The sequence below is a fragment of the Amblyomma mixtum genome, chromosome 9 (assembly GCF_055824585.1).
Source record: "Amblyomma mixtum isolate Tamu chromosome 9, ASM5582458v1, whole genome shotgun sequence".
In the NCBI taxonomy this organism is placed as follows: Eukaryota; Metazoa; Arthropoda; class Arachnida; order Ixodida; family Ixodidae; genus Amblyomma; species Amblyomma mixtum.
Genome location: NC_143020.1, coordinates 112,042,210 through 112,065,208, shown reverse-complemented (window position 1 = coordinate 112,065,208; position 22,999 = coordinate 112,042,210). Strand labels below are relative to the sequence as shown.

General features: G+C 48.1%; 1 protein-coding gene across 1 annotated transcript; it reads left to right on the top strand.

The window, feature by feature from the left end:
• Nucleotides 1-900: 900 nt before the first annotated feature.
• On the top strand, nucleotides 901-16,174 carry LOC149330760 (serine-arginine protein 55-like). The gene is made up of 8 exons (XM_089561415.1): nucleotides 901-1,055; nucleotides 1,903-2,036; nucleotides 5,048-5,118; nucleotides 6,672-6,785; nucleotides 8,487-8,559; nucleotides 12,187-12,260; nucleotides 13,907-14,029; nucleotides 14,827-16,174. Exons 2-8 carry the CDS (start codon nucleotides 1,914-1,916, stop codon nucleotides 15,086-15,088), a joined length of 840 nt encoding a protein of 279 aa, XP_089417541.1. The 5' UTR covers nucleotides 901-1,055; nucleotides 1,903-1,913; the 3' UTR covers nucleotides 15,089-16,174.
• Nucleotides 16,175-22,999: the final 6,825 nt, after the last annotated feature.

The window sequence follows — 22,999 nt, the reverse complement described above, 5'->3', positions numbered from 1 at the left end:
AAACTGACGTCATAATTAAAACAAAAACGCGACGTCAAAGTCACGTGTTTTAGTGACGTCATATACGTGACGTCAGCGTCAGGTGTTGCTTGGCGGGAAAAATAAACTGCTGAACGCCGCGACGCTTCAGCGCGACACCCGACACGAGAACGAAGAAAGAAGACACGAGTGCCGACCACCAACGCTATTTTTAGGTAGTCAGTTCTCGTTGTGCCTTTTTCCTTCGTCCTCACCTCAGGTGTCGCGCTGAATGTCGCAGGTGTCGCGCTGAAGCGATGAAATGTGACGCCGCCAGACAGGTTATCGCTCGCACATCGTGCAACCGCACACCTCTTTTTTGCGTACGGCGGCGCCATGGCCACAGACGATGCCCTTTGGGGGCAAAAGCGACAGAACCGCACCCAGCGGAACGAAACTAAACAGAAGCGCTGGCAAAAGGCAAAAGCGGAAACTGTACACGAACGATGCACACCAAGAACTCGAGCAACAAGCAACGAGGAAAAAGTAGGGCTAGCAGAATCGAATTTCAAACAAAAGCAAGCAGAATGGTCAAAAGATATGACCAGGGTATTGCATCAGAGCACCGTCAACCTTGGCATCGTCCCGCTGCCATTGCCGCTACTCTGAGCGAACGCTGTCATAAATTTTTACTAAGCAAGCGCTATACTTTCTAACAAAATGCACACAACTAAAATATTTTAAAAAGGAATCACTGCAATTGTTTTTGAATGCTTTTGAAACACAAAATATGTCCTAATTATTTTCCTCTTCTAGTTGTTTGTCCACTCATTTCATTTTGGCGCTTTAGTTCCACCCATAATTTGATGTCGCTAGCACTTGGTTCTGGACCGCATTCGGGCTCCGGCTTCGCGACCTATTTCAATAGACCTTGCAGCAGCTGGCAACAGCGGGGACAATTCTGCTGGGTGACGTCACTCGTCGGTACTTGTTTGTGTCGAGCCAGTTTCGGCGAAGAAGCTGCTGCGGTTGGTTGTGTACGAGAGATCCTATGAGAAACTAACCGCGACGTAACCATTTCCTTCTGCGCGCATCTGGTAAGTGGAAGCACGTCTGTACTGCAACGCTAACTGTTCATTGGCTCGTTTTGAGGCTAGTCAGCTTTTTACGAGTATAGCGGCCCTGTGGAAAGCGGAACGCGCAAATGTGAAAGGCCTAGTAGGGACGCCGCTCTTATCACAGATTTTTATGAAGCCGGGTTCACGCTTATGTGCCTTCGTGCTCACACGGGATCAGATCGGCCTCTTGTTTGCGCCGTGGAATCCGCATTTAATAAGACTGCATGCTTCGAGCAGAGCATCCCTCTTCTCGTTTTATTGTTTGTCTACAGTGAGCATATGTGTGCATGTCGCGCTGACGGTGCCCTTTAATGGCGCTAGTGTGTGCTTGTGTTGTATTTCAGAGTTGACTGGATTTCGTTCACGACGATCGTTAATAGTATGGCGATTCTTCTCTGTGCACCGTTATAGTATCTACATTTTCATACGTTGGGATGCTAGTACTTTATCTAGATTGGGTGGGCGCGCCAAATAAAGCAGCGGACCTGACAAACAGCGCGGCAGCTGCGGAATAGCTGGAACAAAAGAAACAAACAAAAAAGTGAAAAGGAAAATCTCGTCCTGTTTTCATTGCGAGCCCCGTTCGCTTGAGGTAAACGGACTTGCGGCTCACAAAGCACTCAAAGCGAAGGCCACAGGTGTTGTTTGCGCGCGTTCCTGAAATAGTAGGTGGCCTAACCGCGCGAGAGCAACCAGACTTCGCCTGTGGTTCGGTTGAACGCTCAGCGACTCAGTTGGCTCTTTGGCTGTGCCACATCGCTTTTTTACTTCCTTTACGGCTGATTGGGCGCCACTTCGCCCCGCCTTTTACTCTTTCGATTTCAAGATTAGGAAGCCATGACGACCCGGGTGTTTATCGGGCATCTCAGCTATCAAGTCCGAGAGAGGGACGTGGACCGATTCTTCAAAGGCTACGGGCGCGTCGGAGACATACATCTCAAGAATGGCTTCGGCTTTGTGGTAAGAAGCTCCGCTTTTTTCCGGGGTTACCGGTTTGCTGCGCTTATCGAGATTGGAGAGTTGAATTTTACGGGGAATTCTTCAGCGCCATTGCGCATGTTGGACGCGGCTTTGCGCATGCGCTGCCGATCTGCTCTGATCCTTCTGTATCTTCGGTTTGATGTTTTAAGCAGTTCATTCTGAAGTTTGCATGGTGTGGACTACAGCTTGCTGTGGACATTTTTGTGGGAGGCCGTTATGGCAGATGCCGTCCTGCCTTCTTTCTCTTAGCCACATGGGGGATATTGCGATGTTGCTAGTGGCTATTTATATATATATATATATATATATATATCTATATATATATATATATATATATATATACACAGGGTGTCCCATCTACTTGGACCAAGATTTGAAAAAAACCTAAGCGTTCTTCACAATTGAAATCACGTGGATGTTATTAGGGTTTATCTAAAGTTACAGAACCATTTTTTTCGCTCATCCTATTTGAATAATTAGTCAAGATAAATAAATTAACTTTCTAAATATAACTTGAAACGTTCAGGCGTCTATAGGAAAGTTGTGGAGCTCCACAAATATTGTCCAACCCAGGCACTTCCAATGAGATAGACTTAGCGTGGCTGTTTTTATTCAGGAAGAATGAAAGCCCGCGGAGTTTAAAAAGTACTACGTGACAGTGCACTCCGTGCACCCGAATGCGCCGCGATTACAGCGCTCTCATTCGTGCTTTGTAAAAACCAGCACTCGTTTCGCGCCTTTCGTGCTGACCAAGACAGAGCTTAGCGTTGTGCTTGGTTCCAAGATAAGCGCCAGTGGGTTCGGGTGGCAGTTGAAAGAAAGCGCGGCTCCCGTTTCTGTGGCGATAATTGCCTTCTCACATTTGCAGAATGCATGCGGAGGAACGATGACAATCTCATGAGTCCGAATTTGGGAGCAAGATCCCAGCAAGCAGATGCATATAACAAGCTTGATAATGTCGTGTGAATTACGCTGAAGAACGGGAGCCACGCTTTTTTTTCAACTGTCGCCCGAACCCACTGGCGCTTATCTTGGAACCCAGCACAAAGCGCTCTGTCTTGGGCAGTATGAAAGGCACAAAGTGAGCGATGTTTTTTAGAAAGCACGGATGAAAGCGCTATAATCGCGGCACATCCAAGCGCGCTGTCATAGGGTATTTTTTAAACTCGGCGGGCTTTCGTTTTTCTCTAATAAAAACGGCCACAGTAAGTGCCTGGGTTGCACATTATTTCTGGAGCTCCACAACTTTCCTATAGACGCCTGAACGTTTGAAGCTATATTTAAAAAGTTAATTTATTTATCTCTACTAATTATTCAAATAGGACGAGCGAAAAAATGGTTCTGTAACTTTAGGTAACCCCTGACAACATCCATGTGATTTCAATTCTGAAGAATGCTTATGTTTTTTTAAATCTTGTCCAAGTTAGAATATATATATATATATATATATATATATATATATATATATATATATATACACAGGGTGTCCAAGCGAAATGTAACCAAGCTTTTAAAAAAGACGAAGTGCCCTAGCCCCAGTGAGACCAACTGAGGGTTGTTGCCAGTCGCGTGTCCTAGTCTGCAGTATTTTTTTTTTTAGGCAAACATGATTAATTAGCTGAGACTAATTAGCTAACTTTTTAATTATTGCCTTCAGGAAGAAAGTGTCAATGCAGGAATTGTAGATCCCATAGCAAAATAACCAGTTGCCGTGTTTGCAGCCAAGTACCACTGATAGAGCTTCTTTTATTTGGCTTAAAAGAAAGCCCGCGAATACAAAAAGAACCACGGGATAGGAAACCGGTTTCAGCGCTCCCAAACGACTGGCCAAGCAACGACATTCGCTTATCTTTGCAACGCTGTCCCGAATAGGGTTCGGCGGTTTGCGATCGTTGCGAGATATACGCCAGCAACTCTCGCATCGGCGCCAGGGCGACCGTCTTTTCAGCTCGTGACGGTTCAAGTTCGCGGCACGGCCACAAGCCTCTCACTCGAGGCGAGGTTTCGCGTTAAAAAGCGCTCCATGCGAGCCGCGCTTCACTTCCTCGAAAAGCAGTGCCCGCTCACTTTCAATGACTCAAACAGTTCCTGGCGCATATCTAGCCACCACCCCCAAAACGCCGAACCCTTTTCGGGACAGCGTTGCAAACATAAACGGATGTCGTTGCTTGACCGGTCGTTTGGGAGAGCTGCAACTGCTTCCCTATCACGTGGTTCTTTTTGTATTTCGCGGGCTTTCTTTTAAGGCAAATAAAAGAAGCTGTATCAGTGGTACTTGGCTGCAAACACGGCAGTCAGTTATTTTTTTTATGGGATCTACAACTCCTGCTTTGACACTTTCTTCCTGAAGGCATTAATTAAAAAGTTAGCTAATTAGTATCTGCTAATTAATCACGTTTGCATAATAAAAAATACTGCAGACTAGGACACGCGACTGTCAACAACCCTCAGTTGGTCTCACTGGGTCCCAGCTAAAGGTAACCAAGCTTTTAAAAAGGAGGATGTTCCCTAGCCCAGTGAGACCAACTGAGGGTTGTTGACAGTCGCGTGTCCTAGTCTGCAGTATTTTATATCCTAGTCCTAGTCTGCAGTATATATATATATATATATATATATATATATATATATATGTGTGTGTGGGAGGAACAGATGTTGCGAGCCCCGTCAGCTGCCATTGAAACCTGAGCTTTGGCTAGCGGGAATAAAAGGACAGGGGCAGGGAAAGAAAAGGAGAAGCAATAGTAAGAAGGGGTGGGGTGGGGTGGTAATATACATTATGTACAAATACAGGATATTTAAATAGAAAATATGTAGTGCAGTGCCATAAGTTAAATTTTGTTCTATTGTGGACAGTGACCACATCATCGGTTTGCCAGTTTGTTGTAACATCCTGTAGTGTCGGCCAGTAGGCATGAACATTGGAGGCTGTGCATTGCTGGGGCAATATTTGCCAAGTCCATGGGCTCTGCTAAGTGATTTGCCATTTGCAGGAGTTTGAAGACCACAGGGATGCAGATGATGCCATCAAAGACCTTAACGGAAAGGAGCTGCTTGGAGAAAGGTATGCCAGGAAGCAAGCACTTGCATTCCTTTGTGTTGTGGAGGGTGGAGGGGGGTTGATGAGACGTCTCTGTGTAGTGAATGACTTCTGTGAAGCTCAACGAATACTGATGTCAAGCTTGCCGCCACATTCTGGCTGGTGAATTCTTGGGGCAGTATCGAGGCCACGGTTTCTGTACACAGCACAGAGCAGCACAGTAAAAGCGCACTGCGAATTGCCAGAAGTGGTAGGGATGCCCGCAACAGGGCGTATTCGGCATTGCATTGTCACTGAACATTGTTTGCGCGTCTTCAGTCGTCTTTCCTTCCGCCCGTTGTGTGTCCTGAAATTTCCAACAAAGTACTCGGGAATGTCTGGGCCGCCGTGGGCGCTCAGTGGTTATGGTGCTAGGCTGCTGAGCTGAAAGATGAGGGTTCAATCCCGATAGCGGCAGTCATATTTTGAAGGAGGTGAAATTCTAGAGCACATGTACTGTGCGATGTCGGTGCAGGTTAAAGAACCCGCTGGTGGTTGAACTTATCCAGAGCCGTCCACTACAGCGTCCCTCATAGCCTGAGCCGCTTTGGGATGTTAAACCCCATAAAACCAAATCAACCATGTCTGAACTACTCATATAAAAATCAGTGAGATAATAAAAGAAAATTTTGTGTAGTTGTACTTTAGTGTTGAAATCTCTCTGAGTAATATTTTTAACAGTTCTGATTTGAAACAGTACGTGACACAATGCAAAAGCATATCTTGTCTCATGAGTGGCGTGTATAGGACTTGTTGTCAGAGCGTATCCGCACAGACTGTAAATCATCCATTAGAGGGGTAATAAATAGGATAGTGGACTAAATATATAATTAGAATGAATGGGTATTGAGTTATGAATTTATTAATCAAATTGCATCATAGATTCATTGGTAATGAAACGAAATTGACGAATTGGTTAATGACGTGAGTAAATAAACATAATTTGATTGCATTCAATTGAGGTGATATAAATGACCTAGTTAATTCAATTAGCAAATTCCCACATTGCTGGGTAATTAACCAAATTGGTTAATTTGTTAATCAATTTGAGTGAATAAGTATTACTGTGGTGTGCTTGCTAGACGCTTTAGCAACGGGACCCATGTCTTCGGATGTGATCGAACCGAATTCAGAGCGAAAGCGAGACTTAGAAAAGGCAAAGGCATAAAGAAATGAGCACGCGGCAACATAATCGGCATCATCAAGAAAAATTCTTTCACATTACTGCACCTAAGCGGACTGAAATGCACCCCTGGAATTTCTTTTTACTGCTGATACGTGCGATGTGATGTCCCAAGGTTGCATATGGGCCGTGAGAGGGCGTTATAGTGAAGGGCATGTTTGCGTCTCACCCCATCGAAATGCAGGATTTTATTCGACGTCCTCGGAACATCATATCCGCTCAGCCACTGGGAAGGTACATAACGGCATATTTTTTGCACCTACAAGTGTTGCTGTCTTTGCATTTAGAATGGTGGGGCTGACTTAATCCCACGATTCGCAGCCTCTTGTGTCTCATGCGCTTTCGTTTTGTGCAGGGTTTCTGTGGAACTGGCGCACGGAAGTCGGCGCGGCCCTGGGGGCAGGATCGTTGCACCAGGCTCACGAGACTGGAGGTCTCCTCCCGGACGTTTCAATGCACCCAGAGAGAGGTTAGTCCTGGCTAGTGTAGTCTAGAGCGGTGTTGCCAAGTAGCTATCATCACGGCAGCCATCTCTCTATAGCCTTTAAGTCAGAAAACTTGTCTAAGCTCTGCAACGACATCGTGTGTGCTTGTGGTGAAAGCGGGTAAGATTAGTGCTGGGTTGAGCGCGACGAGCCATCGCGCTTCCCGTCTACGACGACGACTTGGGTACCTGTCGTGGTGCTGTAAGTAGTAGAGCAGCCACCACACTGCGATCTATTGAGGCTTAACCTCTGACTGGAAGGGTTATACTCCGTTTCACTAATGCGCCTGCAAAAAAAAAAAAAATCACTGCATTGCATATAAATGGTACTTCCCTAATCCTCGGTGAAGGTTTTGATACGGAAACGTGGAGCGGTGTAAAAGGGCGTGCTTGGCTTGCAAATTATGGGCAAGGCAGCCAGGTGTTAGCTACTGAGCCCTTTGGTTGTAGTTATTGAAGGTGAACAAATTTTTTTCATCTATGCAGCTATGTCACTATGCACTGCAAGTCACTATTCTCGAGCCCTCGAAAGAACGAAAGCGAGGCAAAAGGAAATATGGAAGTGGAGGATGTTGCGAATAGTGGCACTTGAGCTTGGTCGCGATGAAAGATGCCTGTATTACTTATCTCAAAATACTTTTCGGTTGTGAGTGACTAGCTTTCGCAGTGTTAAACGCTGTGTATGAAATGGAGTATGGACTGTCTGAGGCACTTTTGGTGGGGGCAGCTCTTTTGAAAGGTCTTGTCTGGTGCAGTCGACTCTTTACAGTTCAGATTTTAGTTTCTTCTTCTGCGTAATTTCAGTTTTGGTTTCAGCAGCTGAACGGTGGCTGTGATGTCACAAGTGTGAGATCCTGTGAGGCATTCAGAAACGGAGAATAACTGCTGTTTGTTCACTCGCTGTCATCTGAGCTCTTGGGGCAGGGTAGCATAAGGGTAGGAGTGAACTGAACTGATAAAGCTGTGCTTTTATAGCAGTCTTTATATGCCTGTCATGATGTTAAATCCACTTGTGCCGTCACATCCACCATTTGGTCGCTGAAACTGAAACTAAGATAAGGCAGAACAAATTCAGTCGTAGGTTATTTACTGCACATGGGCTAATTTCACCTAATAAGGGAGTAATTACTCATTGGCATCCACCCAAGCGCAGCCATACGGCTACAAAGGAAAGCTATACAGCTTTCTCAGAAACTTCGTAGTTAAAGGAAAATTTGTCCTGGTCCGGGGTTCGAACCCGGGACCACCGCTACACCGGAGCAGTCGCTCTACCAACTGGGCTAACCGGGACGGCAAGCTTATGGTAGGGCGAGAGCGAATTGATCAATAACTTGAAGTGGGAACAGTGTTGGTCAAATGTTTAGGGGAATCCCCCTAGGTGGAGTAAATTTGTAATAAGGGAGTAATTAAGGGAGTAGATGCCAATGAGTAATTACTCCCTTATTACAAATTTACTCCACCTAGGGGGATTCCCCTAAACATTTGACCTAATTTCACCTGTTGAAACCCTGTCTACTAATCTGTTGCGCATCGTTCAAAAGAACACACAATAAAATTTGGGTTTACCTACAGGTTTTTTAACAAATTTGCCTGGGTGAAGCAAGTTTGTGGGGCACTTTTGTAACATTGGGAGACGCTTACATCTATGCTTTCTTCCTTCCTTCTTTTCTTTCTTTGTGCCAACAGTAGGTTTGGGCCTCCTGTGAGAACAAACTACCAGCTGGTCGTCGAGAACCTGAGCAGCCACGTCAGCTGGCAGGTAAAATAGTAGGAGCCACGCGCTGTCTCAACACTCGCGCTGTCATGCCACCGGGAATCATGCATGTTCATCATTCTCTTGTTACTGCATGCATCCCAACGCACATTCTAAACTGTCAAAAAAATTTTAAACTTTGGGTGCCGTGGTAAGCAAGGAGGGGGGAAAAATGTTCGCAGCTGCCAAACTTTGAATGCCTGCAGAGGTTTGCGGCAAACGTGGTGTGTGGCTGTGTTGTTTGTCGGGTGAGCACAGTGGCTTAGAGGCCCGGTACGTGGCTGTTATTTTATCCCATTGGAAAGCTTGGTCCGTTTGGAAGGGAGATGGGAAAACTGGCATTTTCTCGCCATTTTGAAAAGGTCCAGCTTAAGTTGAGGACAACACAGCGAGCTGTGGAAAGAAAAATGATAGGTGTAACGTTAAGAGATAGGAAGCAGAAATGGGCTCAAGCAGGGCATGTAATGCGAAGGCAAGATAACTGGCGGTCCTCAAGGGTAACAGAGTGGATTCCAAGAGAAAGCAAGCGTAGCAGGGGGCGGCCGAAAGTTAGGTCGGCGTACGGGATTAAAAAGTTTGCGGAGATATGGTGGCCGCAACTGGCCAAGGACGGGGTTAATTGGAGAGACATGGGAGAGGCATTTGCCCTGCAGTGGGCACAGTCAGGATGGTGGTGATGATGGGACGTTGTTGGTAATTGAAGAACTCTCTAGTTCCCACCTCCAAAGTTCTCTGCCTTGGTGAAAACAGTCTCCAGTCTTGGCGAAAGTCTTTGAAATGTGCTATTCTGCTGCAGAAAAATAAAAAGGGGGTGGGGGGGCAGTGTTTGGAAGGGTCTATTTTGCGAACGCTTTTTTTGTTTGTGGCTTACTTCACTCCAAAGTACTATTATCTAGTGAGTTGCTTGCAAGAGGAGTCTTAAATGTAACAGCTGTACTAAGGGGACATTATTAAAGTGACAACTTTACAGCCACACATGGTTTGCTGGAGATTCTGCGCATGTATCTTTGTTATTTTTAAAATGGCGGCTACACCTCGGCAATTGGTCACAAAATCGTTGGGAGCTTCAGCTGGTGGAGATGGCGGGAGCTTCTCATTATTTGCTGTGGTGAGCTGGAGCACGACGCAGTCCCTCTGGTCAGGCCTAGGCTTTCGGACAAGCCACTCGGGTGTGACATGAACACAGATGTTCACAATTTATGGACACTCGTTTGTAGTGACCTGATAGGACCTGAAATCGGCGGCAACTCTTGATGTGTCGTTTGCCGAGAGGTGTGCTGCACCGTGTTCCAGCTCTCTTTGCCCTCTTGAGTGACAACCTTGTTTCTCTCTCTCTCTGCTGCATCACTCTCTCCCACCAACACCCCCCTCCCCCCACCATAAAGAAGGTCGCCGTCTGACTGAGGCGAGGAGGTTGTGTCTAGCACACGCACCAGCGAAGGTGGTTTGTGGATGCGGCTACCCACCGCAAGCCCCCGAGTGGCTACTCTGCGCTCGGCCCAGGGATAAGGCGGCTACTCCGTTACTCTCAAGCGGCGCTTAGGCGTGGCAAGCACCGGGTGGTGTCTTTGCCCCGCCTCCCTCCCCGTCTTGGTCTAGGGGTCAGGAAAAGGGCGTCCTCCTCACGGATCCACTCAATGGATGGATGGATGTGCGAAGGAAGGAAGGAAGGAAGCGCCCCCCTCTCTCTGTGGCTTGACAACCGGCCGTAGCACGCCGTCTTGCGGGCGGCGGCGCTGTCTCGTCCTCCTCTCGCTGGCGGTGTCTGTCTTGGGTGGTCTCTGTGCGCAAGGGTGGTCTCTCTCTCAATGGGTGTGCTCTCTTGGTCTGGTCGGTGTGGGGGTGGTCTGAGGATCGTGACCACCCCCGGCGCCCCCTCTCCCCCCCACAAAAGGTAAATCGCCCACTGGACGCCTGCGCCTCCCTCTTCGCCGGCGACCGCCACGGTCTGCGGCGGCGAGGGCTGTGCTCTCTTTGTGCGTGGGGCTGCGCTGGGCCGTGGCTTTTGCAGGCCGGGGGCCAAAAGCGGCTTAGTTGAGGCGCGCCGTCAAGGACACCACTGGGTACGCACGTCAATGCGGAAAACTGTGCAGGAGCTCAGCCGAGGAAGGAGTGAAAGCCGAACACTCGTATCGTTCGCTTCTTTTCTCTGTTCCTTTCTTGCACAGTTTTCTGTATTGTAGCGTACCAATGCGTGCCTTGAATTGAAGCTAGATTTTTTTCGTATTATGAAGCATCGGTATGAGAAAGCGTATGGGCATGTAGGTGCGCCGTCCTTGACTAAACTGTGCTATGGCAACGTAATGAATTGGTTTTCAATCTTGGAGTTCATTTTTTTGGATTAGGAGAAAGCGAAATCTCAGTACATTTTTTTTTTCTTTCAGGAAGTTCATTCTATTATACCTCAATATGCCAGTGCATCAGGTGTACGCCTTGAATGCTTTGTGTGCAAAGCTAGGCATTAAGCTCTACAAAGCCCGAGAGAGAATACATGCCACTAAGGCTATGATGCTTCTTGATGTCGGGACGGAAAAAGCGGTTTTAATCGTAGCCTTTGTCTTCCTGCTTGGTAATATTACATGAAAGGTAAAAAAAAAAAGTGGTTAATAGCCTAGTTTGGGAATTGGGGCAGCTACAGTGATCGGCGTCCCAGCAAAAGCTAGGTACAGTGCAGCCCCCGAGTTACTCTCTGGCCAAGAGAGGTTCCTCTTTTAAAGGTAAAGCGGAGGTAATCCAGAAACAGCTTGATCCACTGAGAAAAAGAGAACGCTGCTTTTTAAAAAAAAAAATTATTTACCCCTGGCAGTACACCGTCCGTGTGCCCCTTGGGCCTTGTGTGCCGTCAGTGCTATTTATGCTCGGTTAATTATCGGAACGTTAATTTTGAGAGACTTGCAGTGTAGATTACTGTGTCTGGCAACGCGTAGTCAGTTCTTCAGCTGTAGTTCGCTGGTTTTGGTTTCGTGATTGCTTCCTCTCTGCCGTTTAGTGCCACTGCTGCTGAAGAATAAGCCTTGCAGTACTACCTCAGTAGAAACGGTGTTTCTTTAGCGCCAAGGGTTCCTTGCTATGCTGTATACTGTTGTACACCGGCCCCTCTACATGCCATGCTAATAAATTCCTCGAAGTGCATAGATGACACTGTCATCTGATGCATTCTCTTGACGTTCATATTACTAGTTTCGTTATAACCTCACAACAAGCTTTTTTTACCTGTAGTTTGGTTCTATGCACACTTAATTGTTTTCAGCCTGCTGTCAACACGGAGACGTGCTTGTATACTTTGTGCAGTCAGGCTGTAGCCGATTTAGTGGGCGTCAAAAGGTATGCTTGCAGCAAGGATTGTGTCCAGGCTGGACAAAGTCGCTGGTCACACCGTAGCGGTATTTAGTATTGCATGTTGAAATGTCCGGACGTAACTGGTTAGCGTAGAATGTCCGGAGAGCACAGCTCAGCGCATTTTAGCCTTGTTCTAACTAGCCTTTCCACCTATCGGTCTCGGCGTAGAAGCATGCGGTCTTACTTGTGTGGTCCTGTGCTGAAGTGAGTCTCTTGCCCTGCCTGCCCTCCCTCCCTCCTCCTCCTTCTGCCATTTCCTTCCGTGGTGGCCCCCTTCCCCCCTCTCTCTCGTAGGACCTGAAAGACTACATGCGCCAGGCGGGTGAGGTGACCTTCACGGACGCGCACAGCAACCGGCCCAACCAGGGGTACGTCTCGGGCAGCTGCGCTGTGTGTTCAATGAGAACTTCACTTGTTTTTCAGGGCTACATACCGGATGCTTTTAGGGTACCGGTTTTCGGCGTGGGTGGCACATTGGTAGCTTGTCGCAAAGTGAACAACTGGGAGGTATTCATTTTTGAAACAGCGCTACAAAGACAGGACGTGGAAACTGTGGGGTAAAGACAGACAGGCGCTGACTAACAACTGGGTTTATTGAAAAAAAAAAACACACAAATGTACCTTGCGAGGTAGGGGTAGTATACCAAATTCCCTTCTCGTGTGGCGCCACATATATTGGCCAAACAGGAAGATGCATCAACAAGCGACTCATGGAACATGAGAACACCAGAAAAAAAGACCCCCTGTCACACGTGGCGGTCCACTGCAGGAAGTGCAAATGTAAACATGAAAAAGATTACGAAAAAAAGAAAATCAGAAGGAGACCCTCTCGCTAAATGTGCATTCCGTTGCAAGAAATGCAAATGTACCCCCGACTATAAGAACACCAACATCGTGTTCCGCCATAGTGATAAGATGACACGAGAAGTTATTGAAGCTTTTCTTATATGTGAGAAGGGCGCAATGTGCATTAGTTGCCCATCGGTCGCCCTTTCCGAAGGGGAGATTGGGTATCTGGCGTCACATGTGGCATGAGTTGACTATGGTGGCGATTAATCTTTCCTAACTCTGTCTATATATTTGTGTTTTTTTCAATAAACCCAGTTGTTAGTCAGCGCCTGTTTGTCTTTACCCCTCAGTTTCTACGTCCTGTCTTTGTAGCGCTGTTTCAAAAATGAATACATACCAACTTGCCCAAATTTCTGCTTTGCTCAACAACTGGGAAAACAAGAATGAGGTGGAGTGAACTTGGCAGGTACTCTTGAGGTCGTTAATATATTCCGGAGTCTTGCCTTGTTATAATAAAAGGCACCTTACAGTATCCCGCAGGAGGAAATTGTAAAACAGCTGCATCTTACCAGTATTTGCCTATAAGGCAGAAAAGTGGCAGGTTATGAAAAAAGCTTGGAACTAAGTTATGGAGAATGCAGCTTGCTATGAAAAGAAAAATGTTGAGAGTAACATCAGAGATGTAAATGCCGCTGTGGTTCAGTTGGGTTATGGTGCTCGGCTGCTGACCTGAAAGATGCGGGTTCAATCCTGGCCATGGCAGTCGCATTTCAACGGAGGCGAAATTCGCGAGGCTCGTGTCCTGTACAATATCTGTGCTCGTTAAAGGACCCCTAGGTGGTTGAAGCTTCCGGAGTCCTTCAATACGGTGTTCTTCATAGCTTGAGTAGCTTTCAGACATTAAATCTCCATAAACCAGGGATGAGATCAGTGTGACGATAGGTGAAAAGATGCGAGTTCAGGGCATGCTGGCAGGGATAACAAGATTGGAAATGGACATTAGCAGAGCATGTGATGCGAAGAACAGTTTGTAGACGGTCCCTTGGGGTTACTGGATTACAAGAGGAGGGGAAAATGTAGGTGGCAGAATGCCAGATGCGCAGGTGAGGTTAGGAAGTCTGCGGTGATAGGTCATTGGACACTTGCAGGCTTCTTCTTTCTCTCTGAGTAACGAGAAGAGATGAATGTAATAACGAGTTCATACCCTCCTCCTTACTGTGTGCAGGATTGTTGAGTTCTCCAACTATGCGGATATGAGAAACGCCCTCAACAAGCTGGACAACACAGACCTGAGCGGCCGCCGGATCAAGCTGTACGAAGCCAAGAAGAACCGACCTTCAAATAACCGGTGGGTCCACAAGCTCAGGGTTCTTCTTGAGTGCATTGGTCGCTGTGTAATGTGGAACCATACTGATAACCTTCTGTTGCGTCAGCAGCTTTAATTGTGATGCAAGTGGTCAGTAGTTTAGCGTTCCAACTGAAGTTGAACTGTTAATGGCCGGCTGTGTTTTCAGGGCAGTTTTCATGGAACCTATCAAAGGAGAACAAAGCAGCAGATGCCCCTCAAGGACAGCCCTTGTACCAAAATATAGTGACTTGTTGTCATGTGACTCAACTGCAGCGAGGCGGTTCACAGCGATGCGCGACAATAGGCCTGTGCCATTGTTTGGAGGGGCTCCCTTGTGGGGCATTAGCTACTGTGTTTCTCACTAGCCTTGAATGGTGGCTTGTGCAGTTAAAAAATAAATGATGGCACTAGTAGCAAGTTGGCTCGTGAAGTGGGACTGTTGACTGCTACCCTGTAATGTTGATCAGCTGCTCGTTACTGCACGATTGTTGAAAAGGCCAGTGTAGCAAATAACAGGGAGAGAGAGAGAGAGATAAAGAACGTTTAATAAACGTTTATTAAATCCTTTAATAAGTTCATTTTTGGGGTCACTTGCGTTTGCTCATCATACCAGGCTAGGGGAGAGGAAAAGGTATGTGGTGGGGGGGGGGGGGGGGGGGGGGGGCATCTTGGGAGGAGGTGCTTGGGGCCCATGCAGCAACAAAAGTGTGCGAATGTTCCTTTGCCTGCTCGCACATTGGCCAAGGAATCCCAGTGCCAAGCTTGGATGCAAGCGCCGGCCTTCTGTCTGCTTTCAGGTCCCGCTCAAGGTCTCGGTCCCGCTCGCGTTCCCGCTCAAGGTCTCGTCGTTCATCCTCGGACTCCCGTTCCCGCTCTCGCTCAAGGTCCCGCTCTCGCTCCCGGTCAGCGTCCAAGACGCCGATCCGCAGGAAGAGCCGATCTGACAGCCCTCGCAACCGCTCGCGTTCCAGGAGCAGGAGCAACTCGCCCCAGCAGCGCCGCTCAGTCTCCAACTCGCCGCCTCCCAACAAGCGGCAGCAGAGTCCCGATGATAACTGAGTGAGGGGCTCATGCACATGGTCTTCCCTTGCCCCCCACCCCTTCCCACTTTCCTGCTGCAAGAATGCAGGGCAGCAGTCTCTGCCAGCACATGAATTGTCTGTTTTTCATTTTCTCTGCAAATTTCATCACAATCATGGGAGAATTTCGATGTCTCCGCATACACGTGTGCGAAATGGTGCCGATTTGTCTTTGCGGCAAGGGAGGTGCAACATTGTCATGTACACATTGTGTAAACTTCATTTTTGTATAATTTTTTTTATCCTCGCGTACAGTCTTATCTTGCCATCAAATTTCAGAGCTTAAATTGCAGGGCAGTGGTGTCCGCTGCGGTAGAATCGTGTCAGTTAGTTTTTTGCGCGCCCTTTCTTGTCCAGCATTTTGAGATGGTTTTGTGGTTCAGTCTTTGTCAAAAGTTTGCAGGCCTTGATGGCTGTAGTTTGTGCAGCTGGATTTGTTGGCACCAAAGTTGCGCCGGGAGAGGAGGCATACCTGTCGTGCTGTCACGAGAGAGACGTCTTTGTGAGCAACAAAGTCGTGTTTTTTTTCACCCGGGACATGCTCAGTGCCGGCAAGTACCGCCGATTGTATTGTCTCGGCTCGGCTGAGCTCTGTCTTGGTGAACGATGGGCTGAAAACTTTTGACGAATACTGTCGCTTTCCGTGTACCCGAAAGGATACTGGGCTTGTGCCAGTCTTTAAGTGGGGAAGCAGAAGTGTGGTGCAGATTTTTTTGCCGAACAAATCATGTGAAGTATACGGACTTCCAATTCATTTTGACCGCTCTATTCAATCATGGCTGGAAAAATAAAGCGACAACATCCGCTGTGCACTTGTTTATATTTGCATGTGTTAGTATTGCTTTGTCTTGAGTGGAAGATTGTGTTTATATGTTTGTGTGGTGAAGAATGAAGCTTTTCTGTCAATGCCAGATGTGTGCCTGTAGCAAAAGCATTTATGGCATCATCTTGTATCTCATGTAAAGGCACTTTTGAGTAATTTTGGAATGGGTTCTTTCTCGGGGAGCTTCCTCACCATTGTAAGTTTTTTTTTTTTGTGCAGAAAAATAAAAACTTGCACAGCAAACTGTGTATTGTGTGTTGGCTGACCTGAATATATACCGCGAGCTACATAGATTATATTGGGACTAAAGAAAAAAAACGAAAAATGTGACCCAGCCTGATAGTTGAACCAGACTACTAAATTCCGGTAGATCGAAATTTAACGTGATAGCGATAAGGAACACATTTCAGGTGATTAAGTATAACATGTTATCGTGAATTATTTCTGTCTGGTAAGTTCACGCGAAAAAACACGTGACTGGGGCTTAGTTTCCTCGCAAGTCCGATGAACTTCGGACTACAGTACGTGCAAGAATTGCTGTGTAGTACCCAGAGTTGCGCATAGATCCGCCATATTGCTCCCCCAAGCATCCAGTTTATAAGGGAAAGCTCCTGTCTAAAAAAAAAAAAAGTGTTGCGCCCGGATACAGAGAAAAAGGGAAGAAGAAAAAATGTGGTGGCGCCGTCTCTTTTAAACGGCACAAATCACAAACATTTCCCTTTTAATAATCGGCGAAAATTTCGTGTTATTAATAAGAAAACATCATTTTTAGTGAACATGTGCACTCGGACAAAATGAAATGTCGCAAAGCATGAGAACGGTAGGTGTACGAATGGACTGCCAGCAAAGGTCTAGTGCTAAACGATACAAAGGAGTTGGCTGCTCCCCAGGGTTAGGGTCCCTAGAAGTATTTCTAGGGACCCTACCAGGGTTCCAGTCGTTGTGGTGTGTACACTCTTGTCCCTCGTCTTGTGTGACTGGTTTTTTTTTTTCGTTTACAATGCACCAACTGGCCCGCATTTCAACCCTTCTGCAGGGTATTGATGCTTTTCAGTCACGTGATCACGCCTTGCCAATAGAGGCGCACGCAGTACAGGAAAAACAAACTCGCACATCTAGGTACCGTATTTACTCGCATATAGGTCGACCCCTATAGATTGGGCTCGCCGAGAAATAAAAAAAAAGTTATTCGAATATAAGTCGACCGGAAGGATCTGATCGATAGCGATAGTATAGTGCCTAGAATATATAATAGCGATAGAGAAAGAGGCGAGACGGGGTGATAACTGCATTCATTTGGATGTGCCGAAGAAGGCGAGCCTCCGGCACCGTGAGCGATGGATGTGGGGGAGGGTAAAGGCGTTTGTCTAGGCGGAGCTCGAGGTAGACCTCTTTTATGGTGCAGCGAAGGGTGAGTCTCCAACCGCCCTCCGAGGGCTTGGGCCAGGGGATCAACGGTGCCCGGAAAAGTGTGTCGCGGGCGAGCTGATGAGCCAGCTCATTGCCGTCAATCCCTGAATGCCCAGGGACCCAGCGGAGGAAAACGATGGAAGGCTGAAATGCGGAGACCGCTCGTTCGACCTCCTGTTGGAGAGAAGGGGTTAGGGTGCGTTTCTGTATGTGGTATATAGCGGATTGTGAGTCTGAATAGACTGTGTACTCTTGAAGAGAGGGAAGGAGAGCAAATGACTGAAGGGCATGCGCAATGGCGAGGACCTCGAGGGACAGTGCATCCGGAGGGTGTAGATACGGCCCGCTGGTGTGGATTTCAGGAGATGGGAGGTGGGGATGGTACAGGGCGTAGCCGCAGGAACCTCGAGGAGCCACGAAGGGGCATCCGTGTAGGCTACACCCTGGGTATCAAAGAGAGGGGAATGGTGCTGCGCGGCCGCATGACGACGGCCGGCGTGCAGGACGGGGGACATGTTGGTCGGGAGGGGGAGGATACGAAGATTGGGAGCCGGGGTTGGAATAGGAGAGGTAAAAGGGGCGATGGGAATGGGCGAGATACCCGCTTGAGTCAGTAACCACTGACCCTGACGGGTGAGAGAAAGCCGGGCAAGCTGCGAGTCACGATGGAGAGAGAGAAGAGAACGGAGAGGATGAAAGGGGCCTGTGGCAGAGATTTTAGCGGTAGAGGTAGTGATAGGGAGGTTGAGAGCTGCTTTGTAGAGGCCCACAAGGGCAGTCTCGAGAGTGTTAAGTTGAGTCTGATTGAAGGAAATGTAGGGTGCAAAGTACAAGACCTTGTTGAGGGCCAGCGCGTGGGCAACTCGGCACGCATGAGCCTCGTGGAGACCTGTAAGCCGAGTGACCACGCGCCGCAGGAGGTGAGTTACGGAGTGGCAGGTGGTGACAGCGTGGTGGAGGGCTTGCACGTTCTTGGCCGCATGCAAAGGAAAGCCAAGAACTTTGCACTGTGTGACGACAGAAATGGGAGAGCCAGAAAGGTGGAGAGAGACGAAGTGGTTGTGTGAGCGCTGGTAGGAGGAATGGTTGAGAAGGAGAAGCTCGGATTTTTCAGGAGCAGGAGAGAGGCCAGCGGTGGTGAGAAAGGAGTCAATGAGATCTAGGCCACGTTGCAGGGTGTCCTGTACGTGACCGGGAGAGCCCGACGCACACCACAGGGTGATGTCATCGGCGTAAAATATATGATGCAGGTCGGGAATTTCAGCTAGCTGGGAGGCGAGAGGGGCCATAGTAAGATTGAAAAGGGTAGGAGAGAGAAAAGCACCTTGAGGAGTGCCACGGGTGAGGTGGTGGGGGTCGGACAGATGGGTGTCTACTCGAAAGCGAGCCACACGTTTAGAGAGAAATGAACGGATATAAGAGTACATGCGGGGGCCACAGTCGAGTTGGGAAAGGATGTGGTCGTGGCAAACACTGTCGAAGGCCTTGCGAACATCGACAGTCGCAAGTGCGTGAATTTGAGTGGGGGTAGGTGACAGAAAGGTGTGCTGGAGAATCAGAAACATGTCCTGTGCACAGACGCGGCGTCGGAAGCCGGTGAGAGAATGGGGGAAGAACTCCCTCGCCTCGAGAAAATTAGAGAGGCGAGTCAAGGCCATTCGCTCAAGGGTCTTACCAACACACGATGTCAGGGAGATTGGGCGGAGGTTAGAGAGAGAGGGAGGTTTGCCCGGCTTTGGAATCATAGAAATGAGGGAGGAGGTCCAGGAGCTCGGCAGGCAGCCGCTGTTCCAGGCCTCATTGTAGGTTTGAAGGAGGAATTCTTTGGCGCAATCAGGAAGGTTGCGAAGTGTGGTATATGTAATGGCATCCCCACCGGGAGCCGAGCGTGTAGCATTAGCAGCCAGAGCCGATTCGAGCTCTCGGAGAGTGAATGAAGGAGTGGTCCATATCGGTGTTAGGTCCGCCCGAGTACATCGGGTAGGAGGGTGCCAGAAGGGGAGGGAGGTAGAGAGAGGCGAGCTGATCAAAAAAATTCAGGGGGCACTTTGACTGTCTAAAGTGGGTAGAGGCGGAAGCGTTTTCCGCACCACCTTCGCTGTTTCTGTGGCACTGGTGGCGTCACATATATTTGAGTACTAATTACTAAGTGATGCCAAAGCACTAATTAATTGTTAATTACTGATTAATGCCTGAATACTAATTAACTGCTAATTAATGACGCTCAAGCTTCGCCTTTAGGAGTGGAACGCGACAGCGCGTTGTAGCGCTGCCAGGGAGTCCACGGAACGCCACCACCCGTTCGGCGCGATGCCTTGCCCTTTGAACGCAATGGTTTTTGAGGAAAGGAAGTGGCGCAGTAATTCTCTGTCATCTCGGTGGACACCTGAACCGCACCGTACAGGAAGGGAGGTGGGAGTGAAAGAAGATAGATAAAGAGGAGCCGTAATGAAGAAAATGAAAATTGTATTTGAGGAAAGGAAATTACGCAGTAACTGTCTCACATATCTCGGTGGACACCCGTCAAAATTCAGGGGGGCACTTTTTTGACCTAATGTGTGGTCACTGATGTGTGGTTAAGATGTTAAGCTTCGCCCCTAAGAGTGGAACGCGACAGCGTCTTGCAACGCTGCCAAGGAGTCCATAGAACGCCATCGCCCATTCGGTTCTACGCCTCACTCGTCGGTAAATTGGTTTTTGAGGAAAGGAAATGTATCTGTCTCTCATATCTCGGTGGACACCTAAACCTCGCCGGAAGGGAAGGGAGGAGGATGGCAGTATGTGAAGACAGCGTATTCACTAGACGCGCCTTTGTTCATTCCAAACCATCGAGCTGGCATGGCGGAGTGGATAGCGTGCTCGTCTCTCACGCCGAAGACCGGGGTTCGATTCCTGAGCTCGACCAATTTCGTAATCACTTTTATTTATTTATATGGCCTGACTAGTAAAGCTAATTAGGCTAATTGGGTAATTAAGCAATTAACTAAGCTCAGTCCCACTTACTTGGAGCATCACTATACGATCCCTTCAATTGGTTGTATGGTTACTAGCCAAAGTGCAGTTGGCCCCGTTTGAAATTCGCGCACTGTGACGTCACGACCGTTTCCACCAATTGAAAAGCGTGACATTTTCTGTCGACAACTGCTGCTTACAGCGATGAGACATTAAAGGCTTCCGCCTTAAAACTTCGGAGGGAGTCCCTTGAGTGAGGGCTTTAGCTAGAGTGGGAGAGGCTTAGTGCCAAGGAGGGATTTGAAGAGATACCATGTGGATCGCGAATGCAAAGCAGAGTCAAGACGGTCATAAAGAGCACTCTAACGAGAGTGCTCGTGTGAGGCGCATGCCGGAGCTTTTGTTTTGATCACGACCCCTCTATAAACTATAATACACTGGCTTTGGTACCTATTTAAACGCCAAAATATACTGCTTCCTAAGCTGTCTACCCCGATAAGACCACAGAAATGAGCGAAAGAGCAATGCGGGTGCTCACAGCTAACACAGCGAATTGCTGAGTGCACCCGAATGATGATGATGAATGCCGCGACTTCGGGCGGTGCCATCCATAGAAGGCACTTGGAAGCTCCTGCGCGCTACGTGGCCTCCGCGATCAAGCGCACCGTTGCTCGGAGCCGAAGCTGATCGCAGAGGACACGGCGCGTGCTTTTAGAAGGGTATTTCCGCAGGGTCATGGAAAGTTCGGGTGCGGCACTTACAAGGATTTATTTTTTTTTAAACATTTCATTCGGGAAAACGGAGAGCGGCGCATACACTGGCGCGGGCCCTTACACGCGTTTATACGGTAGTTCCGAACATTTTTATTAGGCTGGCGAACACTAATTTTTCGTTTATTTTTTTGTGTATTTACTGCGGCCATACAAAAATATAGTACTAGTGTAGCCGGCGCTGCTTGAAACGGCGGCCGTGACAACAGAACTCCATTAGCTCGCTACTTTTGCTCTCTTTGGTCACGAATATAGGTCGAGGTTCTTTGGTCACGAATATAGGTCGATAACTAATTATGGGCAATATTTCTGAACAAAAAAAGGTCGAGTTATGTGCGAGTAAATACGGGACTTGTGGATGGAAAAAACTTTATTGTTGATAAATTTAAAGCGTTCTTGACCCTTACGGGTCAAGGGGCGCCGTGGTTGATCCTTGGTCCAGAATGGTGCACTTGACTGCTGCCATCGTGGCTCGGCGCACAAGAAATCGTTGCACTTCCTGGTCCTCGCTGGCCAGCAAGTGCTCCCACTGCATCACACTCGGCTTGTTTACTCTTGGCTCAAAGTCTGCCTTAGGGCAGGTCCATGTGACATGCTCTAGTGCAGGTTTACCCTGAAACCACGGACATTCGTCTGCATATTGTGTAGAGAAAATCTTGTGTAGTTTGTGCAGGGGCGGGTAGGTACCGGTTCGTGGTCTGCGCCAGTCTACAGCCTCCCCTTTGGTAAGCCTTTTGTGTGGGGCTGGGTAGCGTTTCCGCTGACCCCTGTAATGATCGAGTATATCTGAGTATATGGGGGTAGCTGGGTCAAATGTGCCAGTGGTGCAAAGTGTTGAGTATGCTCGGTTGACGTACCCTCGAGCTAACATGTCTGCTGCCACGTTGCCCCTCATCCCCTCATGTCCGGGAACCCACACTATACTATGTTTAGTGTCTTTGTGTCTTCTCGTCATGCGTAGAATATGATTGGCGATCTGCGTGCTTGTTTGGAGTCCGTCACTATAGTGAGGTTGTGTCCTGTTCCGTTGCCGTGCAATGTTGCCAGAGCAATGGCGGCTTCTTCAGCTGCTTCTATGTTTGGGTTGTTTATCGTTGAGCTGGTTATTTCTTTCCCTCCTTCGTCTGTTGCAGCGGCGATCGTTTTGCGTTGGTATTGGTACTTTGCTGCGTCCGTGTAGACTACGCTGGGATTGTCGCTGAGTTCCCTGCTGAGTGCTCGGACTCTGGCTTGTCGTCTTTCATGTGTATATTGGGGTCCATGTGTCGGGGTATGGGTCTTATCCGGATGTTATTTCTGTCTTCATTATTAATCTGTTCCTTGTCTCTGTGTGCCTAGAGGTAGCCGTAATTTCCCCAGTAGGTGTCTTCCCGTTCTGGTTTGAGTGAGTCTGTCTAATTGCGCACTACGTTGCGCTTCTCGTAGTTCGTCGAAGGCGTTCGATACTCCCAGTGCCATTAGTTTTTCGGTTGGTGTGGACATTGGAAGTCTGAGCGCCGTTTTGTACGCTTTGCGTAGTATGGTGTCGATTTGTAGAGTCTTTTGCTTGTTTAGTTCGTGGTATAGGGGAGGCTGTACGTTACCCTGCTCGTGACGAGGCTGTCTATGAGTCTTAGGGTGTCCTGTTCTCTCATCCCCTTCTTTTTAATGCTGGCTCTTCGCACGATTCTGGCGACTTGCTCTGTTGTATTCTTAATAGAGGCGATGGTTTTGCTACATCGTCCTGTGTTTTGCAGGCACGTTCCAAGTACCCTGACTTCCGTTTTCTCAGGTATTGTCGCGCTTCCGAGTTTCAGGGTGATTTGGGAGTCGTATTTTTGTGTACCTTTTTTGATTGTTACGTATTCTGGTTTTTCTGCTGAGCACGATAATCCTCCGACCGCGTATTGTTCAGTATGGTCGATCGCTCTTTGTACTCTTTGTAGACGCGTAACTG

Bases quoted from the DNA above. Each gene is read 5' to 3' on its own strand.
- LOC149330760 (XM_089561415.1), top strand. From the start codon at position 1,914: ATGACGACCCGGGTGTTTATCGGGCATCTCAGCTATCAAGTCCGAGAG. The intron at 12,261-13,906 runs GTACGTCTCGGG...TACTGTGTGCAG, and splicing joins AGCAACCGGCCCAACCAGGG to GATTGTTGAGTTCTCCAACT. The intron at 14,030-14,826 runs GTGGGTCCACAA...GTCTGCTTTCAG, and splicing joins AACCGACCTTCAAATAACCG to GTCCCGCTCAAGGTCTCGGT.